Source organism: Suncus etruscus, chromosome 16 (assembly GCF_024139225.1).
Source record: "Suncus etruscus isolate mSunEtr1 chromosome 16, mSunEtr1.pri.cur, whole genome shotgun sequence".
Lineage (NCBI taxonomy): Eukaryota > Metazoa > Chordata > Mammalia > Eulipotyphla > Soricidae > Suncus > Suncus etruscus.
In genome coordinates, this window is record NC_064863.1 from 21,802,907 (window position 1) to 21,821,318 (window position 18,412).

An 18,412-nucleotide genomic window follows, 5' to 3' on the forward strand; every position below is an offset into this window, starting at 1 on the left:
GACCGAGGAATATCGGTCTTAGTTACTAGTATCTGGGCACTGGTCTTAGAGAAGCAGAGACCATGAAATGGTGGACATGACAGGAAGAGGAACTAGATGTTGTTCACAATGACCCCCACCCAAGTAATACTGCAGAGTCCCAATGCCCCCTAAGCTGACCATTATTAGCTCTGGATCTTGTGCTGAGTTCCACCCTTATTTGCCACATACTGCAAAAGGTGGAGGGAGGAGGAAGGCATGGAAAGACCAAGTAAAAAAAACAAACACAAACTACCTTCTCCTTGGATGTTGAAACAATTTTCTTCCCAGGATAGTATTATACTATATTATATATATATATAAAATATATCACATATATTGGTCTATATTATATATGATTTATTATATATAAAAAATTTATATTGGCACTATATTATATTGGTTCTATATGATATATGATATATAAAATATATTTATTATTAAAATATTATATTTTTTATACCATACATTAAATTATATAGATTGGTACAAGCCCCTGAGTTCCCGCTTTCCCAATCCCCCTGGAAGTTATTCCTAGTGAGAACAACTGCCCCATACTCTGCAATTCCATCAGAGGGCCCAAGAAACTGGGGGTGAAGATCACCCCAGTTGTCTTCACTGGTAAAAGGGGCCGAGCTAGGTAGGCTAATAAGCACAGAGGTGCCCCTCTTCCTTTGTAGACAGACGCTAGCAATCCAAGCCCCAGGGGATGAGAGAGAAGCAAGACCCAAGTGTCATCTACAAATCACCGCTGGGAATCTGCAGGCGCCGAGGGCGGGGCTAGGCCGCGGGAATGGGAGGCGGGCTCTGTCGCTGGCCACGCCCACACAGCTAACCCCGCCCAATCACAGGCCTCGCCCCTGGCTCCACCCCCACACGTAACTCCACCCCTGAGACCCGGAAGCAGAAGCCGTCCTGCCTCTTCCGAGCGGGGTCACAAACCCGGCCGGCGGGGGAACTGAGATTCGGCGTGTGAGGGTTTCGCGGCGGGTCTGGTCACCCTCCCCGAACCGAACCGAACCGAACTGAACCGGCGCCATGTCCCGGAATCTGCGGACGGTGCTCATTTTCGGCGGTTTCATCGGTGTGGTCGGTGCCGCCTTCTACCCCATCTACTTCCGGCCCCTAATGCTGCCGGAGGAGTACAGTGAGTGACCTTTGACCCCACCCGGGACCTTTGACCCCGACCAAGGCTTTTCTATTTCAGCCTGGCGCCCAGGCCTCCGGGGAGCCACGGAAAGCTCTTTTTGAATCGGGGTGCATCCGTCGTAGGACCGCGGAAAGAATGACTCCCGAGCCTCCTGCATGCTCCTCGAGAAAGAGCTTTTTTGGAGGAATAGTTAAAAGAAAATTCTTCGGGTCTCCATGGAGGTCCAGAGGGGATAGTACAAGGAGCGCGTGCACCGAGGCCTGGTCGACGCTCAGTGCACCTTCATGGGCATCTGCATGCCCCGAACGCTGCTTGTGCGTCGGCCTCGACTGAATTGGCGTTGAAGTGGCACTCGGGAGACGATGCCATCACCCGTTTTACAGATGGCAAGACCGAGGCTGTGTATAGCACATGCCCAGGACACACACACACACACACACACCACACACACACACACACACACACACACCAGTAGAGAGGCACTCGGGAGACGATGCCATCACCCGTTTTACAGATGGCAAGACCGAGGCTGTGTATAGCACATGCCCAGGACACACACACACACACACACACACACACACACACACACACACACCAGTAGAGAGGCAGAGCAGAAAGTCCACACACACACACACACACACACACACACACACACACACACCCCAGTAGAGAGGCAGAGCAGAAAGTCCACACACACACACACACACACACACACACACACACACACACAGACACACACACACACACACACCAGTAGAGAGGCAGAGCAGAAAGTCCAACCCACCTTCTTGGCTCACAGAGCAGCCATTTGGGTCTTAAGTGAGAAGTTGCAATCATGAGCATTTATATCCCATCTGAGCTTGAAGGTGCTTTTTTGTTTTGGGAACCAGGCCCTGCGATGATCAGTTAGTTACTCTCGGTTCTGCGCTCAGGAGTGATTCCTTGCAGTGCTCAGGGGACCATTTGGAATGCTGGGGATGGACCCAGGGTGGGCCTGGTGCAAGACAAGAGCTCTACCCACTATACTATCTTTATGGCCTCTTGAAGGTGGTTTTTATTGCCCTCTTTTCTATGCCCACCAGTATCTTGAGTGAAAATGTTTTCGAGCTAACCAGTGGTTAGTTTCAGTTCTTCCTCTTTTCTTCTTTATTTTTTTTTCTTTTTGGATTTCACTCTCTTCCTTTATTTCAATCTGGTTGCTCACAGAACACTGGTGAATATCTGGGGAGTGATTTCTTCCTTAATCATTCAAGCCCGATCATTCTCAAAGCCAAATTCTCCTTCCCTGAGACCTATACTTCACCAAGGGTTAGCACTTTGATACATCTGAAACCATCTGTCAGAGAGAAAATATTAGGCATTAGAGGCTCATTTTGTCCTCCAGGAAACCAGCATCATCTTGAAGATGGAGAAGGGCCAGCCCTGTCCCCTGGAGAATATTAGTGGCAGGCTAAGAGCTGGGCGGTCCGGAAGGCAAAGGCTCAGAGTAAATGCTCTTTGCCTCTTACAAATATGATAACATCGGGTTTCAGGAGACAGAGCGTTTTCTGTGCACACTCAGATTCCCCTGTAGCTTCTGTCTATCAGCCAGGATGGAAACGGTGTCTGTCCCTCTTACGTCTTAAGATCTCCATGGTCCACTGGGAGAGTCGCAGGATCCCATCTGCCCTCTCTGATCCTTGCTCCAGAGTACTTTACTGGGTGTGTGTGTGTGTGTGTGTGTGAGTGGAGGTGGCAGAAGGGGTTTATTTTGAATTCCACTAGAAAAGTGTCATCCCAGAAATAAAGACTAGAGCCTCTCGGCTGGGCTCCATTGCTTTTCAGCTGGAGATACTTGTCGCTGTGAATGGAGGAGAAGTTGAATTTGTTCTTGGGATCCTGTTAGGGAGAGGCCAGGGTGCTGCCAGCTTTGTGTGATGCCCAGGGCATCACACAAAGTCCCTGGTGTGATTCCCTTCCAAGGCTGAAAACCCCTGTAAAGGACCAGATAACCAGAAGGGTGGCCTTGTGCCTATAACCCAGCAGTCCCAGAGGGAGACTAGTTGGTAAATGCTTAGTTCATGCAGCAACACCATCCCAAGCCACCCACTCTCTGGTTCCATTCTAAATCATGTGGCCAGCTCTTACCAGAATACCTCAATTTTTCAAACATGGATACTAAAAGGTTGAAATCTCTGGCGCTCTTCTAAGCATTTTGTATCTATAGACCCATTTAATTCTCATATCAACCCTGTGGGAGCTGCAGTGCAGTTATATTTTTGGTAGTGCTGCTGCTGCTGCTGTTGGTGCAAGGGGTCGAATCGAGGGCTTCACTCCTGTAAGGCATGTGGTCTCTCCTGAACCACCTCCCAGGCTCTGTTGTTTGGATCTGCTGATGTGCCCCATGACATGCTTTGTGACTTAAAATAGGTCAGTTTTTGCAAATAATTCCCCTATGTAGAACGATGTGCCTTTCTCGTCTTTGGGTAAAGAGTTCTTTATGTTGATTCCAGATTAGCTTTCTTCTTTCTGTTATTTAGATATCTTGAGCATCTAATTAAGTAACAGAACTAAAATACTCTGATCTTTGTGACTTTTTTGGTTGGGGATCAAACTTCTCACATATAAGGTTTTTACTCTTCCACTGAACTATATAGACCAGGTCCCCTAGAATTATCTGGGGGGGGATGGTTATAAAAAGGTATTATAAAAAGGTTCTCTTTAACAGTAACCTGGAGGGTTATAATAAGGTACTCATTATGTAAGGATCACTAATATATATAATATAGATTATATTATTCTTTTGTTAGTATTTTCCTGGCATATCTATCCTCATACTTAGCTTTTATTTGCCTTAAGTTTCATAACCAGCCACAATTGTTAATTATTTTTTTCATAGGGACCACCCCTCAGAGGTGTATGATGGATGGAGGGGAAGGCTGCCCTGAAATGCTGTAGCCCAGCATTATGGGCCTGATTCTGCAGTGCTTGATCCCAATGTCACAGTGTTTGTCCTCTGTGGCACTTAGAGACCACTGGGGCAACATTTGGCAATGTTGGGGTGGGGGCTTGCTGTGGTCTGAGGATTCAACTTGGAGCCAAGCACCTGAGCCTTAGCTGGACTTTGAAATGGATAATCTATGGGCTGGAGCCTTATTACAGCAGGTTGTGTGCTTGCCTTGTATTCAGCTGACTCAGGTTTGGTCCCTAGGACTCCATTATCAATCCCTGGCACTCTATATTGACACACCACCACCACCACCATCCCAGCCTGCTAGGAGTAAGTCCTGAGTACTGCCAGGTATGGCATAAAAGTAAAAACAAAAATATTTTAAGTTCATTCTAGGGGCCAGAGAGACAGTACAGTGGTTAAGGCACTTACCTCACATGTGGCCCACCTAGGTTCCATCCCTGGAACATATGGCCCCAAAGCCCTGCCAGGAGAGAGCCTTGAGCACAGAGTCAGGAGTAGGCCCTGAGTATGGCCAGGTGTGGTCCTCAAACAAAACAACCACAAAAATTACCATTCTACTAGTCTTTTATCTGTGGAATTGATTTTTTTCCCTTCATATGCTTATTAATACATTCACGGTATTCCTGATCTTTGGTGTTTTCTTCTCTTCCTTATCTGCCTTTTGGGCCTCATTATTTTTCACTCCCTTTACTCGACTGAAAATTTTACCTTCTGGAATTCTTCTGTGGTCATTGTTGAAAGTTAAGTCAATATCTTTACCTCTTTTGAAAAGATACGGTCCATACAATGGGGAGCGTCTCCTACTGGCTTGAAAGTATTGCTTCATCCTGCTCGGGGTTCTTTGCTCCCCTCATCACTGGCTGCCTCCACGTCTTATACAGTCTCTCACCTGTGTTCCTTCCTCCGATCCTTCTTTCATCTGCCTCCTTTTCTAGTTGCCATTTTCTTCATTCTGAAATACATCTGTTAATCTATCTTGGTGGGAATTTGTGAGGGGAGGACTCCTTTCTCGTTTGGCAGAAATCATACATAGCACTCCAGGTCTTTCTTGGCATTTGAAAAGTCTATTGTGGTGCCGTTTGTTCTTTGAGTTGGATCATCTCGCTTCCTCGACGAAAATAGCTCTCTAAGCCTCTGCCTCCACAGAGTGCAGCTTGGAGGGTCATTGAAGTAGCTTTCAGGAGCTTTCAGCTTCACTTTACAAGGCCTCCTGGACCTATGGGAAAAGCTAATGGGGCAAGGATGTTGCTTGGTGGTAGAGCAACTGCCAGGCCTGTGTGAGGCGCCAGGCTCAATCCCCAGCAATGCAGAAATGGGAGGAGAGGGAGACATGAAGCTGCCCTTCCAGCGGAAAGGAGACTCCCCAACTAGTAGTCCTTAGTAGTCTCCAGTTCCTTAACTGCAGACCAGGACTGAATTGGGGAGCAATGTTTAAGAAGTAGAGTCCAGGGGCCAGAGCAATAGCACAGCTGTTAGTGTGTTTGTCTTGCTTGCAGCTGACACAGATTTGATCTCTGGCATCCTCATGCCCCGCCAGGAATGATTGCTGAACTCGAGTAAGCCCTGAGCATCACTGGGTTGGCCCAAAAACCAAAAAAGAAGAAGACATTATAGGGCTTTATGCTAGGTTCTGCCTCCTGTGCTTCGGCTCTTCTTCCTCTTTGTCACTTGGGGAAAAATACAAGAAGGAGTTGCTTCGTGGGTGAGAGGACAGGTTAATTCCATGCATCGATGGTTTTAGGTGCCTCTGAGAGATGTTCCAGCCCGGAACTGAGTTGGATTTTGGTGCCACATAACCACCATGGGAACAGAGTTGGAAAAAAAAGCCCCTCTTGGGAGATTAGAAGGCCCTCAGGGCAGACAAGAATTGCATTGGAGAGGACTCAGTACAGAATCCCTCCCCAAAGCACACCTCATGAGAAGTGGCATGGCAGGGAAGGACGTTGGTGCCAGTTTGCTGGTGGGAAGGCAGTCAGGGCAGGGCTGGCCTGACTGCTGTCCTCTGGTGGAGGCCCAGGATAGCAGGTGATCTGTGACTGAGAGACACGATCTATGGCCATGCCCCCCAGCCCCCTTTCTCCTTCAGTGCCTGAGTCCCCCACAGCAACTCTGACTCTGTTCTTCATTTTCAGCCACCCCTTTTAGCCTCTTTCTAGGGCTTCCTCTTCTGACCTTCCATCACACACTTAGATTTCCCAGTTTCCAGGGGTACTAAGCAGAAGCCCAGAGCCTATACAGTCACAAGTACAAGTTACTCCTCAGGTGGCAAGAGAGGAGTCTGGGTGTTAAGACTGGTAAATTCTTCAACTGGGCCAGTCCAGAGATAGATGCCAGAGAAGGACCAAGCAGAGGTTTCCAGCACCTCTGGAATTGACCTCACAATAGCAGGCAAAAAGATGACAATGAAGGCTGCTTGGTGAAATAAAGCCCATGAATGTTCCTGTGCCTTCTGGTTTGTCTTGCTTTGGGGGCCATCCCCTGCTATGCCAGGTCTCTTCTTAGGGGATCATAGGCGACTCTGAGGATCAAACATGGGTCACCTGCATGCAAGGCAAGTGCCTTGCGTGCTAAACTTTCTCTCCGTCTCTGTCTTCTGTGCTTTATTACAAGCAGACCCGCCACTATCTTGAGACTGCCTCATTCCATTTCCTTTTGACATTCTCCCTGGTCTGACCTGTAACTCATTTGTTGCCTCCCTTGGTCAGGCTGGACTGTGTGTGTTCTGTGGAGCCCAAGGTCAGCTCTGAGCCCAGCAGCACAGTGTGGCTGGAATGGTCAGCAGCGCTTATCTATGCAAAGCCCCAAGGTTGGGGATGCTCGTGCGGGCTCCTGGAGAGAATCCCAGATGTTGCTTTTTCAGTTCTCATCCTTTTGGAACAGCGGGGCTCACGAATTGGGAGGCGTACAGGTGCTGTGACTTGAAGCCCAATCTGTCTTTGTGTGTTGGAGCGAACAGGATTCCGAATCTGGCTTTTTAAAAATAGCATATGTCTTGGGCCAGCCTGGCAAACCGGAGCGAGCAGACTCATTTTCTGTGCGTGGGTCACGGTACGAAGGGCAGAGAGGCCTGGCATTAGGATTTTTCCAGAAGTCCAGAGCTGGATCAGTCCTCTCCCCTAGAGGACTTAGCCAAGATCACTTAGCCTGTTAGTTGCTGAGTGGACTCTGGACCTCATGCTTGACCTTGTCCACTGCCCTGTGTGAAGACTCTCTCTTCTGGCCTCTAGTTTCTCCTGGAGGTGCTGGGAGGAGGTCACCCTTTTGTTTTAGCTCCTATTCCTCTTTCTGTGTTGCCCCAGTGGAAAGTGTGTTGTGTGGAGTTGGAACTGGATTAGAAGAAACTAAGAAAGCACTTGTTGGGGGAATGCGTTTTTTAGCCCATGGCAAAGCATTCTCTTGCTTTCACTCCAAATCCTTGGACTTGGGACCCACTGTGGAAGGCCCAGCGTGAGCAGGCTCCCTGTGTTCAATATTCTGGCAAGGACTCTGGTGTTGGCAATGTTTGGGGGAGCCTGCCTGCCGTGACCACTTGATATCACCCGACCCCCCCCTCCCCCATACCCATCTGCTTGATGGCTTTGGAGACAGGTCATTACAGACGCATCTCAGTGAGAGCAGCAAACTGGAGTGCTGGGAAAGTCCCTCCTGCAGTTTAAGATACAGCAGAGTAATGTCACAGAACCATTGGATGTGGTGGACTGTGCTTCTTGGGAGAGGGGTTGTACATTTTGTTATTAAAAACTAAAAGCAATCAATAGAAAAGATGAAGAGTCATACACTTCTGTACACCTATCTTTTTATTTACCAGTTATTAACACCTCACCTCACCTGCCTTCTCTCCCTCCCTGTGTGTGTGTGACATTGTGAGTTCATGTATATGTCTGTTCTTACCTTTCAAAATCTCAGCTGTCATTCTGCATCCAAGCCTTCGTTCTTAAATGAGCCATCACTCTTGAAAGAGAACACTGGGGTTTGCTTTCCCCCACACTTCCAGGCAACTGTAGTTTCCCCCATGTCATCCTTACAGGCCATCTCTTGATGTTACCATTCCAGTGACCTCAGGCCAGGGTTTGCTTCTATCTCAGAGAGTCTTTGACCAGAGATTGGGCCTGCAGTGGGCTGTGGTGTCCTGGAGTGGTGGTCCTACTAAGCAGGGCTTTACAGTCAAATTCTACAGAGACCAGCTCTGCCCCATCTTCCCCCAGTGCCATGCATGGTCTTCTTGAAACCACTGACTACTACTGCAGTGCCCACACGGAGAAAGGCTGAGAGGGAACCACTAGTCTGCAGGCTGGGGTAGGGGTGTGTGTGGATCCTGGTGTGCAGGGCAGGCTGTGGTTTATGGGTGTTAAAAGTTGGAAGCTGTTTGTCAACCTTGTGCCTATCTTTTCCTTCCTATGTCTTCTCCCTTTCCTGCTGGTTGGCTCCCGATTTTTGTGCTGTGATCCCCTGTATATGTGGCTTTAACCTATAGTTCCATGGACTGTCCTGGGGATTAGGACTCTAACAACCAAACCTCCAGGGACCAACTCTTGGCTCCAGTGTGTCTCTTTGTGGTGCTGTGAGTGTTCAGCCAAGGACCAAGCCACACCGCAGGTCTCAGGCAGCCACTGGCTCTTGGGCTGTGCTTTCCTTTATGGGGACGTCAACATTCTTAGTGGATTCTTCCTCCACTGGAGAAAAATGCACTGTCTGCCTGCTGTTACCCGTTTTAATGATGTATCTTGGCCCCTTAACCCCAGATAACAGTCCTCAATTAAAACGACAAATCTCACCACTGCCTTAGCACCAGGGGGCAGAGTCGGGCTGGCTGAGAGTCCGGAGTACTTCCCTCCCCCTGCCACACATACACACACAGACATACACACACCCCAGCCAGGCCTACGGCACACAGCGCTGTGTCTGAATCATTTCTCCCCTGCAAGAAACAGGCCCCCCTCAGAAAAAGGCAGTAATTAGCATAGCCTGATTTGTTCCCCAAGTTAAACCCTGACTTCTCCGTTGCCCTTTTCCTGAGGTTTATAGACATTTGCTATTTCCCTAATGATGGCAAAATCGAAGGCCGCTGTCAGCCTCATCAAGATGTACCGCTGAGTCCAGAGCACCCCGTGGGTTTTCTTTCCAGCTTCTTTCTGTATTCCACACTCACAAATAAAGCATCTTTGTGCCCTATCATGAATTTATCTACGACGGCTTTGGCTTAGAGTATTTATAAAGCATGAATGGATTAATGGGGATGATGGTTGTAGATAGGATGTTAATAGACCCCGTTATCATTGAATGGGGACTGGCTCCAAAGATCAGTTATACTGCCTGTCCAAGCCAGCCCCCCTCCACCCAGAAAATAGGTAGTTACATAAGGATAGGATTATAAAGAGATTATGGTCTATTTAAATAAGTCCCCAGCCTCTCTCCAACCTCATTAGCAGTTAGCAAGAAAGTGGGAAGACAGAGATTTTGCTCTCTTCCCTCAGCCCTGCTCACATCCCGAGATCTGAGCAGTTTCATCCCTCTCCTTGTCCCCCAGAGTCACTTGCCTTTCACACCAGGCCCACTGCCTGCAGTTTTGGCCTTGCAGTATATGCCTTCTGGTGAATGTGCCAGGTACTCCAGGATGTATGAGTTCCTTACATCTGGCACCAGAATAGAATGCTTTCTGGATATTCTGATTTGTCTGACTTTTTGGTGCCAGAGATTGAATCCACGCCTTTCTGCCAGCCCCCAGCCAGAGTTCCCAACATGTGTGCGCACACACATATCCATAAACACCCCCCACACACACACACTCACACACACACTCCTCCCATAGGTCTTTAAAACGTCCTCTGTCTTTGAGTATGGACTTTTCAGGTCTGGGTCAGGCCATCAGCTTCTGCAAGTTGTGTGATGATGGCTGGTGACCTGCTTGAGACTGTCCATGTTTTGACCCGCAGTGAGAGTGAAGTCAGGCTCAGCCCTCCAGTGACTCAACATCCTACAAAGTGAGATGTGCTTGGAATTGGCCTGACACCTGAGAGGCACACGCTCAGCCATCCAAGATGGGGAGAAAAGTTCTGTCCTAGGTTCTGTCATGCCTAGGTTCCCCCTCCCCTGCCCTTTGGTTGTCTTTCACTGGCTCCTTTTCCCTGAAGCTCAGAATAGCTCAGCCCGGTGGTCTTGATTATGCTCTGACTTCTCTGGTTCAGTTGGGCTCCAGGATGCATGTAATCCCTGTTGCCCCACTGTTTTATTTGCCAAGGCAAAATTTAGCCTTGGCAAATTTATCTGGTCGGTCACTTAGGATTGACTTCCTGTCCAGGTGCCCCAGGAGCATCGAATTGAAGGTGTCTCTGATTTGGCAACATTCCTCCTCCCCCAAAACACACATACACACACATTTCTTGTAACTTTATGCTGGTGCAAGTTTCTGCGACTCCAGAGTCCTGAGTTAAGAGCAAAGCCTAGTATGAACTAAGAGCTAAATGTGGATTTAAAGGAACACTGCTGGATTGATTACGAGACATCCAATGACTGTAATTTCGAAGTAAACATCCTCTGGCTCCAAGTCTTTCCCCTGGAGAAGCTGCCATTAGTTGTCAGGACACGTAAAATACTCAGCCCTTGTTCTCACAGACCTTGGCTGTTATTCTCAGCTTCTTGGAGAGCTGTGTCCTCATACTCAAAGCCCACAGAAGGAAAAAGCCCCATTTCCCTCTCTCGGCCCTGCCTGTTGGGCATGGCCCCAGCGCAAGCTGTTGGAGCCAACTCGTGCTTGCTAATTGGCACAGCACCTGCAATCAATTAGGGAAGCTTCAATTATCCAAACCGAAGCCACCCACCCAAAGATTAATTTTCTGCTCTATTTCCTATCAAAAACATAGCAGCTTTCACTCTGGGTCTGGTCCTGCAGTGGAGTGCATTTCAGATATAGAAACAACATCGTTCTCTTGTTCCATTGTACTTGCTCCTCCGTGGCAAGGAAAGCCACGACAATTGTACTTCCCCTCACAAAATCACGCCCACCCATACTTTGAGAAACCGTTTTTCTTTTTCTCTTGTTTTGCTGCTTTTCCAAAATGCTGAGCTCACCAAGAAGTGATGCGAGTCATACGCTTTTCTGTGACAATCTGGCTGCCTCTCTTCTCAAAATTACCCAGCCATTCTACTTCATGGGCCCTCGCTTCCACATCCAAGAGGGTTGGGAGTTAGTTTGGCTCAGGTGGTTCCCCTGGCTTTCCAGTAGTCCCCTGCCAGGTAAATACAAAGATTCTACCACCCCTGCTTACCCCCCTGCTGAAGAATAAAGAGCTTTTTTTTTCCCTGTGTGTTTTTCAGAGAAGGAACAAGCTATCAACCGAGCTGGAATTATTCAAGAAGATGTGCAACCACCAGGTACTTACAAGTCCACACCAAATCTCATTCATGCAGGCTTGAGAGAAAGTGGCTTTGCTTAGAGGTCAGGTTGTAAGGCTGCTGTTCGATGTCATGGCCTTTGCCATTTGCAAAGTTCCACCCCAGACTTCGTTTCAGTATTTCACCACAGAATCTTTTCCTGCGAGTTTGAGTTTGCAGGTTCCTCTTTTGCATTCGATAAGTAGGCATAAACATGTAACAAGTGTGCAATTAAATATGAAGTGTTGAATTGCTATTTTGCAGACTGATTTTCCAGGCACCTATTTAAATGCTCCCCTCATGGGAAAGTACTGAGTGCCTCTGAGCCATTTTAATTGATGACGGGATTCTGCTTTTTTCAAAAGCCCAAAAGTTACCTTTCTGATGGAATGCTTTGTTTCTTTCAGATGATCCATGTTGGCCAAGAAGGACAAGTTTCTAGGCTTATTAATTAAAACTTGTATCATTTGCAGCAGACTTTATTATTATTATCATCATCATCATCATCATCATTTTGGTTTTTGGGCCATAGCCGGCGTTCTCAGAAATTGCTCCTGGCAGGCTCGGGGGACCATAAGGGATGCTGGGGATTGAATCTGGGTCTGTCCCGGATTGGCCTTATGCAAGGCAAATGTCTTACCGCTGTGCTATTTTCCCAGCCCCCTTTATTATTTTTTAAAATTGATTTGCCTAAGTCAGATACTTAACTTCCTGTTAGGAGCTCGCTAATTTTTTTGAAGGTACTCACACCACTGTTGCTTCCCCAGTGGCTCAATTCCTGCATCCCCACAGTTAGCCTGTACTGTCTCAGACCCAGGTCAATTGCCCACCTCACTCGTGATGCTAATGCTACTACGCTTATCTGGGGGATGGTGGGAAGTTTTAAAACAAGCCCCAGTTCTGCCTCCAGTTTCTTTCTTTCTCTAGGGTTGAAAGTGTGGTCCGATCCATTTGGCAGGAAGTGAGGAGGATGTCAGCACATTGTGCAAGAAGGCATTTTGCTTCTTCCATTTGTGCTTTTCATTCTGCGTCAAAGATGCCACTGACCTCACTCAAGGGAAGCGGCACAAGAAGAAAACGAGAATGCCCTGGATAAATATCCTGTGCCCTAGGATTAATCTGTTCCTGCTTCCCTTCCTTATAACCCATCAAGCCGGTAGGAGCAGTTTCTTGATTCAGTGACTTCCCCCAAATGATTCGCTCCGACATGCTGGCTTTGCAGGAGACCTACTCACTATCCCATCTTTTCTGCCCACCCAGCCCAGGCTGCAACGTGGAGACGCACAACTAGCAGTCTTGGGGAGATCCAAGTCTATCGTTCGCCTGTCTTTGAAATAGGAAATTTTCTTCAGGAATCCCCAAGCTGAGTCTCCTCACAGGGCTCTTTGAAATGTGAACATGAATAATACTCTGAGGATAAGTACATTGCACCTTTTAAGAATAAACAGTTCGGCTAAACTGTCTCATTGAAGTGCTTTACTGCAAGTCGGAAAGTAGATAAGATGTGGGTTGAAGTTGATGGTGGTGTATGCAGAGTCAAAATCAAAATGAACTTCTCACCGGAATTGTGTGCATTAAAATTATACTTTCACTCTGCTGTGTGGTTTCTTGTGTTTTTCTTTTGTTTTGTTTTTGAGGGGGACTAACATTCTTTTTTTTTTTTTTTTTTTAATGAACTCATTAAATTGGACCAAGAAGTCTGATTTGACTATCTTGACTCAATCCTTGGTGGTTTGTAAACAAACCATTTTATTATTTTGTTTATTTGGGGGCTATATCTGGCGATGCTCTTAGGTTACTCCGTGAGTCACTCTTGGCTGTGCTCAGGGGACCATATGGGTTGCCAAAAATTAAATCCAGGTCATATGTGGGCAGAGAATTGCCATACCTGCTTTACTATCACTCTTGCCTCAACAGACCTTTTTATTATATTTTGTTTTTTGAGGCCACACCTGGAGGTGTTCAGAATCACCTCTGGAGGGGCACAGGGGACTATGTGGTATTCTAGTTATCCAACCCTAGTCCGCTTTGTGTAAAGCAAGTGTACTATCCATTGTACTATGGCTCTGGCCTCCATAAGCCTTTTAAAAGGTAAATAGCAAATGTTGCAGAGACAAAGCTCTTGTGTGCCAAACCTAAGCCCACTTGCTGCTGCTCCCTGTCTGCTGTGCACTCCCTGGCCCCTTGATAGATTCTGTCCTTTTGAAGAGATACCTCTTCTCAGAGATCTGCCTGCACACAGCTTGAGGCTTTCTTCAGATGAACTGCCCAGTAACCTCATCTTATGATTGGAAGACTGGGAGTGGGCTTACGAGAAAACCCGCCTAGTCAAGTAATCACTGTCAAACAAAGAATAATATGTTTCAGGCCAAACCCATGTGGCCATTTGTGCGGGCACAGTGATCCCCAAGCGTTGAGCTGATGAGTCGTTAACAGCCCCATAAAAGAAGTTGACTCACTCCAGCTACATTCAACCACAGTTTTTCCCACAGAGGGAGTAACGGGAAGTTATGTCACAAAGTCAGATGGTTTGTGGGTGTCCTGATGGGAGGTTTCTTTTTGATGGAGGCTGGTACATGGTGCCATCTGCTCGGAAAGCATCCAGGTAAAGTGAATGTGTCCCTGTATCTGGGAGGGGAGTTTGGGGAGTTTCCCCCTTTCCCGCCCAACACATGGCCTGTTTGCTGATTGGGAACTACTCATCTGCCTTGGCCTTGACTTTGAACTTAACCAAAGGCTTAATGGAGACAAGATGCTGGTCATACCTATTCCATGCTATTCTGGAGGTGGCACCTTAGGCTTGGAAGTTGTCATTGAGGTAGTACCTTGGCTCCAGGGATACCTCAAAGATAGTGCTGAAAGACTCCAAAGAGGGGGGATGTTAGTCAGATACAATCAGAAAACGGAGATAAAGCTTATTGGTTTATTGCTTCTAACTGGATGATTTTCAAGAGGCACGCCATTTCCTTTACATATTCGGTATACCCTCCCCCCCCCTCCGATTTTCTTAGGGAACTGCAGCTTTCTTTGGTGGGGCAGGGGTCATCCTCGAAATTTCTTAAACTGTGGGTCACTAAACTGGATGTGGGGAATATGCAATGACAAAATTAAAATCAAGTTCTAATGAAGCACAGGTGTTTGTTTCTGGCAGTGTTCATTCATGCTGTGCTTTTTGGTTAAAAAGTGGTCAAGACCCTGGTCTAGGTCAGTGATTTCCCTCAGTAATTAGGGTCCAGGACCCTTTTAGGGGCCACATCCAGAGGTGTTCAGGGCTCTACTCACTTTTGTCAGATTTGGGGAACCATATGAAGTGCCAGGAATCAAACTTAAGTGGGCAGCTACAAAGCAAAAACACCTTACCTTCTGTACTATCCAGCCTCACTAAGACCCTGTTTAACTCAAAAATGAAGTGCCAGAGCATTTATTTATTGGTTTTTGTTTGTTCACACCCTGCAGTGCTCAGGACTTCTGCCCATTTCGTTCTTGGCAATCCTTTGTGGGGACCATATGTGGTGCTGAAAATCAAACCCCAGGTCTGCTGTATGATGCAAGACATCCACCTTATCTGCACACTATTATCTTGGACCATAAACTTATTTTACATAAAATCATTTTTATTTGGGCACCATGGTTTATGATGTATCAACAATAATTTCAGGCATATCATGCTTCCACTGAAAACCTGCTTTCACTCTCAAGTTCCTTCCACCAGTATCCCAGAGTTCTCTTCCCCTCCCCACACCACCTTGCTGTCTGTGAATAATAAGATCTCAGAAAGTACAAGATTTAAAATATGAAGTTGAATATCAATAATAAACCCTGCAGGTCTGTCAGACATTTTTTTGTGTGAAAAGCTTATTTTCCAAGACCAAAAAAGTAGGTCACCAGCTTCTTTAATGACCAACTTACCCAATAGCTGGGTTCTCATCAGCTTCTGTATCCATGTGTTACTGTATCGCATGCCGTGCAGCCTCAGGAATACTTTCTCTGCACAGCCTGACAATGGAAGTAAAAAGGCAAACGAGCTTCGCAGTATTGTCAGAACAGTTTGACCCAGCAGAAGCCCTGAAAAGACCTTAAACATCTAGAGATCCCTGAACCATGCTCTTGCATTCCAGTTGAGTGTTTTGATTTTTTTTTCTTAGACCTTTTAAGAATAGGGCCTTTTCCTGTTACACTAGCAGTCCAGAAGGCAAAGGGTGGAGGTATGAGATGCATGCTGGGAACAGGGATGGAGGGAGGACAAAACTGGTGATAGGAATAGCCCTAAATCACTGTCACTTTGTACCTTAAATATAACTGAAAAGTAGAAATTCAGACTGGTCACAATAAAAATTGTGTGTGTGTGTGTGTGTGTGTGTGTGTGTGTGTGTGTGTGTGTGTGTGTGTGTGTGTGTGTGTGTATAAGAATAGAGTCTCTAGACTAGAGAGATAATACAGGGGTTAAGGCACTTGCCTTGCTGATCCAGGTTTGATCCTCAGCACCATGGGACACCCCCTTCCCACTCCCAGTGCCACCAAAAGAACACTGAGCACAGAGCCAGGAGTAGGCCTTGAGCACTGCCAAGAGTGGTCCAAAAACCAAAATGACAATGAGATCTCTGCACTTTTTCTGACAGTTACTAGAGTGAACAGTGCTTTGGCTTTTGATATTATGGGAAATAAGGGCAGAAGGAAATGGATACAAATTCTTGTAATTGTTGTCAAAATGAGGGAGTTGGACCTTTTATTTTTCATTATCAGGCTGTGACATCTTTAGGAAACCTGATTGAACATTTTTTTATTTTTGATTTGAGGAGACATACCCAGTAATGCTCAGGGCTTACACCTGTTTCTATATTCAGGATCATTCTTGCAGACTCAGGGGACCATATGGGATGCTGGGGATTGAACCCAGGACAACCACTCGCAAGGCAAGTGCCCTACCCCCTGTGCTATCATTCTAGCCCCAGCCTTGGTTGACATTTAACCCACCAAACCAGAGACCACAGTGATGACTGATCACCAGCTATATCCAGGAGAACTTAAATTGTATAACTTGTTTTTCTGCCATTGTATTGACTGATGGGAAGTTTAACCACATCTGTGGGCCTGCTTTTTAACCACTTTTGTGCAATGTATTTGGATCATTACATTAGCTTCATCCCTTTTGTTTCCACAGGCCCTTATTTGTTTTTCTTGATGTTTTATCAATTCAGTTTTCCATCTTGTATGTTATATGAGATCCTTCATTTTTAAAGGAACACAATTGGATGTATTCACTTGAAAAATAACTTAAAGTCTTAGGGTCCGAGAGATGAATAGGTAAGTTGCTTGCTTTGGATGCAGTCAACACTGGTTCTGTCACTGCATATGGTCCCTGGGTATTGCCAGAAGTGATCCTTGAGCACAGAGCTACGAGTAAGCCTTGGACACAGACAAATAGCGCCCACTTATTTGTTTCCACCAAAAATAAAAACTAAAAAAATACACATATAGTCTTGCAAGGGAAATGTAAATTCACAGATGAAATGAAAATAATACAGAATACTAAAATTATCTTTAAACTGAGCACAGGTTTTGCCTGCAGGGGTTCCAAGCATCTCTAGGCTTAACTCCCAAGCATACTGCATGTGACCCCAAAACAGTTTTTTACATCTGTTGTTCTGTTGCTTAAGCTCCTGGTTATGGTAGCCTGGTCCTGCAGGTCTAGGTGTTTTCACAGCAGAAATGCTTCCCTAAGGTCATCAAAGACATGTGTTAGAAGATCCTAGTGGCCTGAGAATGTAGAGTGGGGTCTGAGTGATAATACAGCAAGTAAGGGCATTTGCTTTCCATGGGACCAACCCCGGGTTAGATCCTGGGCACCCCCTATCTTCCCTCTAAGTCCACCAGGAGTTGTCCCTGAGCACTACTAGGTATAGCCCCAAAACAATAAAAAACAAAACCCCAAGAAATGTGCAAAGTGGCCCTAGGAAAGTCTTAATTCCCATTAGCAGTACAAGAAAGAAATGAGCTCTGAGATACAATTTCAGGGGAAGTTGGTGCAAGAAGGAGAAAGTACAACTCAATGATGAATCATGCATTCTATGCAGGGTAGTAATCAGAGTACATGTTCATATTTGATATAGATAAAGGAGAAAACTTGGGTCAAAGAAGTCACACATTCAGGGGCCAATTAGGATGCCAGGGATTGAACCTGGGTCAGCTGCATCCAAGGCAAGCAGCCTGCCCACTGTGCTATTGCTCCAGCCTTGGATTTTATTTTGAGCATCTGAGTGTTGCATTGGAGCATGTTAAATCAGAATCTCCTCCCCTGCCCTTCAAAGCATGTATGCTGCTCTCCCTCCTCAGCCTACAAATGTGTTCTGCTCCCTTGGAACCTGCAGAGGGGGTATTAGTCTTCCCAGCAGCTAGGTAGCCCTGCTGGGCTCTTAGCACTGAGAGATACAGGGTACCCTTCTCACTCTATTTTCACTGTATCCGGTGGTTTCCCCCACATCCTGATCCTCTGAACTCCATAGGATGCAACGAAGTCTCCCTGCTACCCATAAGAGTTGGGGAGCAGTCCAAAACAGTCTCTTTCTTCCGGCTTCCTCTGTGATCAGTATGATGAAAAGAAAACAGCATGCAAGACAATGCAGAGTCTTATCCAGATTTTTTTTTTAAGTGAAGGAAGGTTACTTTTTATTTAATGAAATCTACTTAGGAAAATGTGATGGTAGAGAAAGAAAATATGTGTTCAAGAGAGAACATGGGCTTGAAAGATCAATAAATGTTGTCCAAACTCTTGGTCATAGTCAGCCAAACCCCATATTGTTCAAAAGGGGCTTCAAAGCCACTCAGTCATTTTATAGTTACCCCTTCCCATTTTAAAGAGAATGAGCATTTCATTGCACCCCACCCTGCCACCTTTCCCTTTGCTATCATCTCATCATGGT

General features: G+C 46.4%; 1 protein-coding gene across 2 annotated transcripts; it reads left to right on the forward strand.

Annotated features, from left to right (window-relative positions):
- The first annotated feature begins 941 nt into the window (after window positions 1-941).
- On the forward strand, window positions 942-13,088 carry SMIM20 (small integral membrane protein 20). 2 transcript variants are annotated; one of them, XM_049790004.1, is made up of 3 exons: window positions 942-1,165; window positions 11,436-11,492; window positions 12,420-13,088. In XM_049790004.1, the coding sequence occupies exons 1-3, from the start codon at window positions 1,057-1,059 to the stop codon at window positions 12,455-12,457; spliced, it is 204 nt and encodes a 67-aa protein (XP_049645961.1). In that variant the 5' UTR covers window positions 942-1,056; the 3' UTR covers window positions 12,458-13,088. The 2 variants fall into 2 exon arrangements, with proteins under 2 accessions (XP_049645961.1, XP_049645960.1); XM_049790003.1 differs by lacking the exon at window positions 12,420-13,088 and adding an exon at window positions 11,966-12,081.
- Window positions 13,089-18,412: the final 5,324 nt, after the last annotated feature.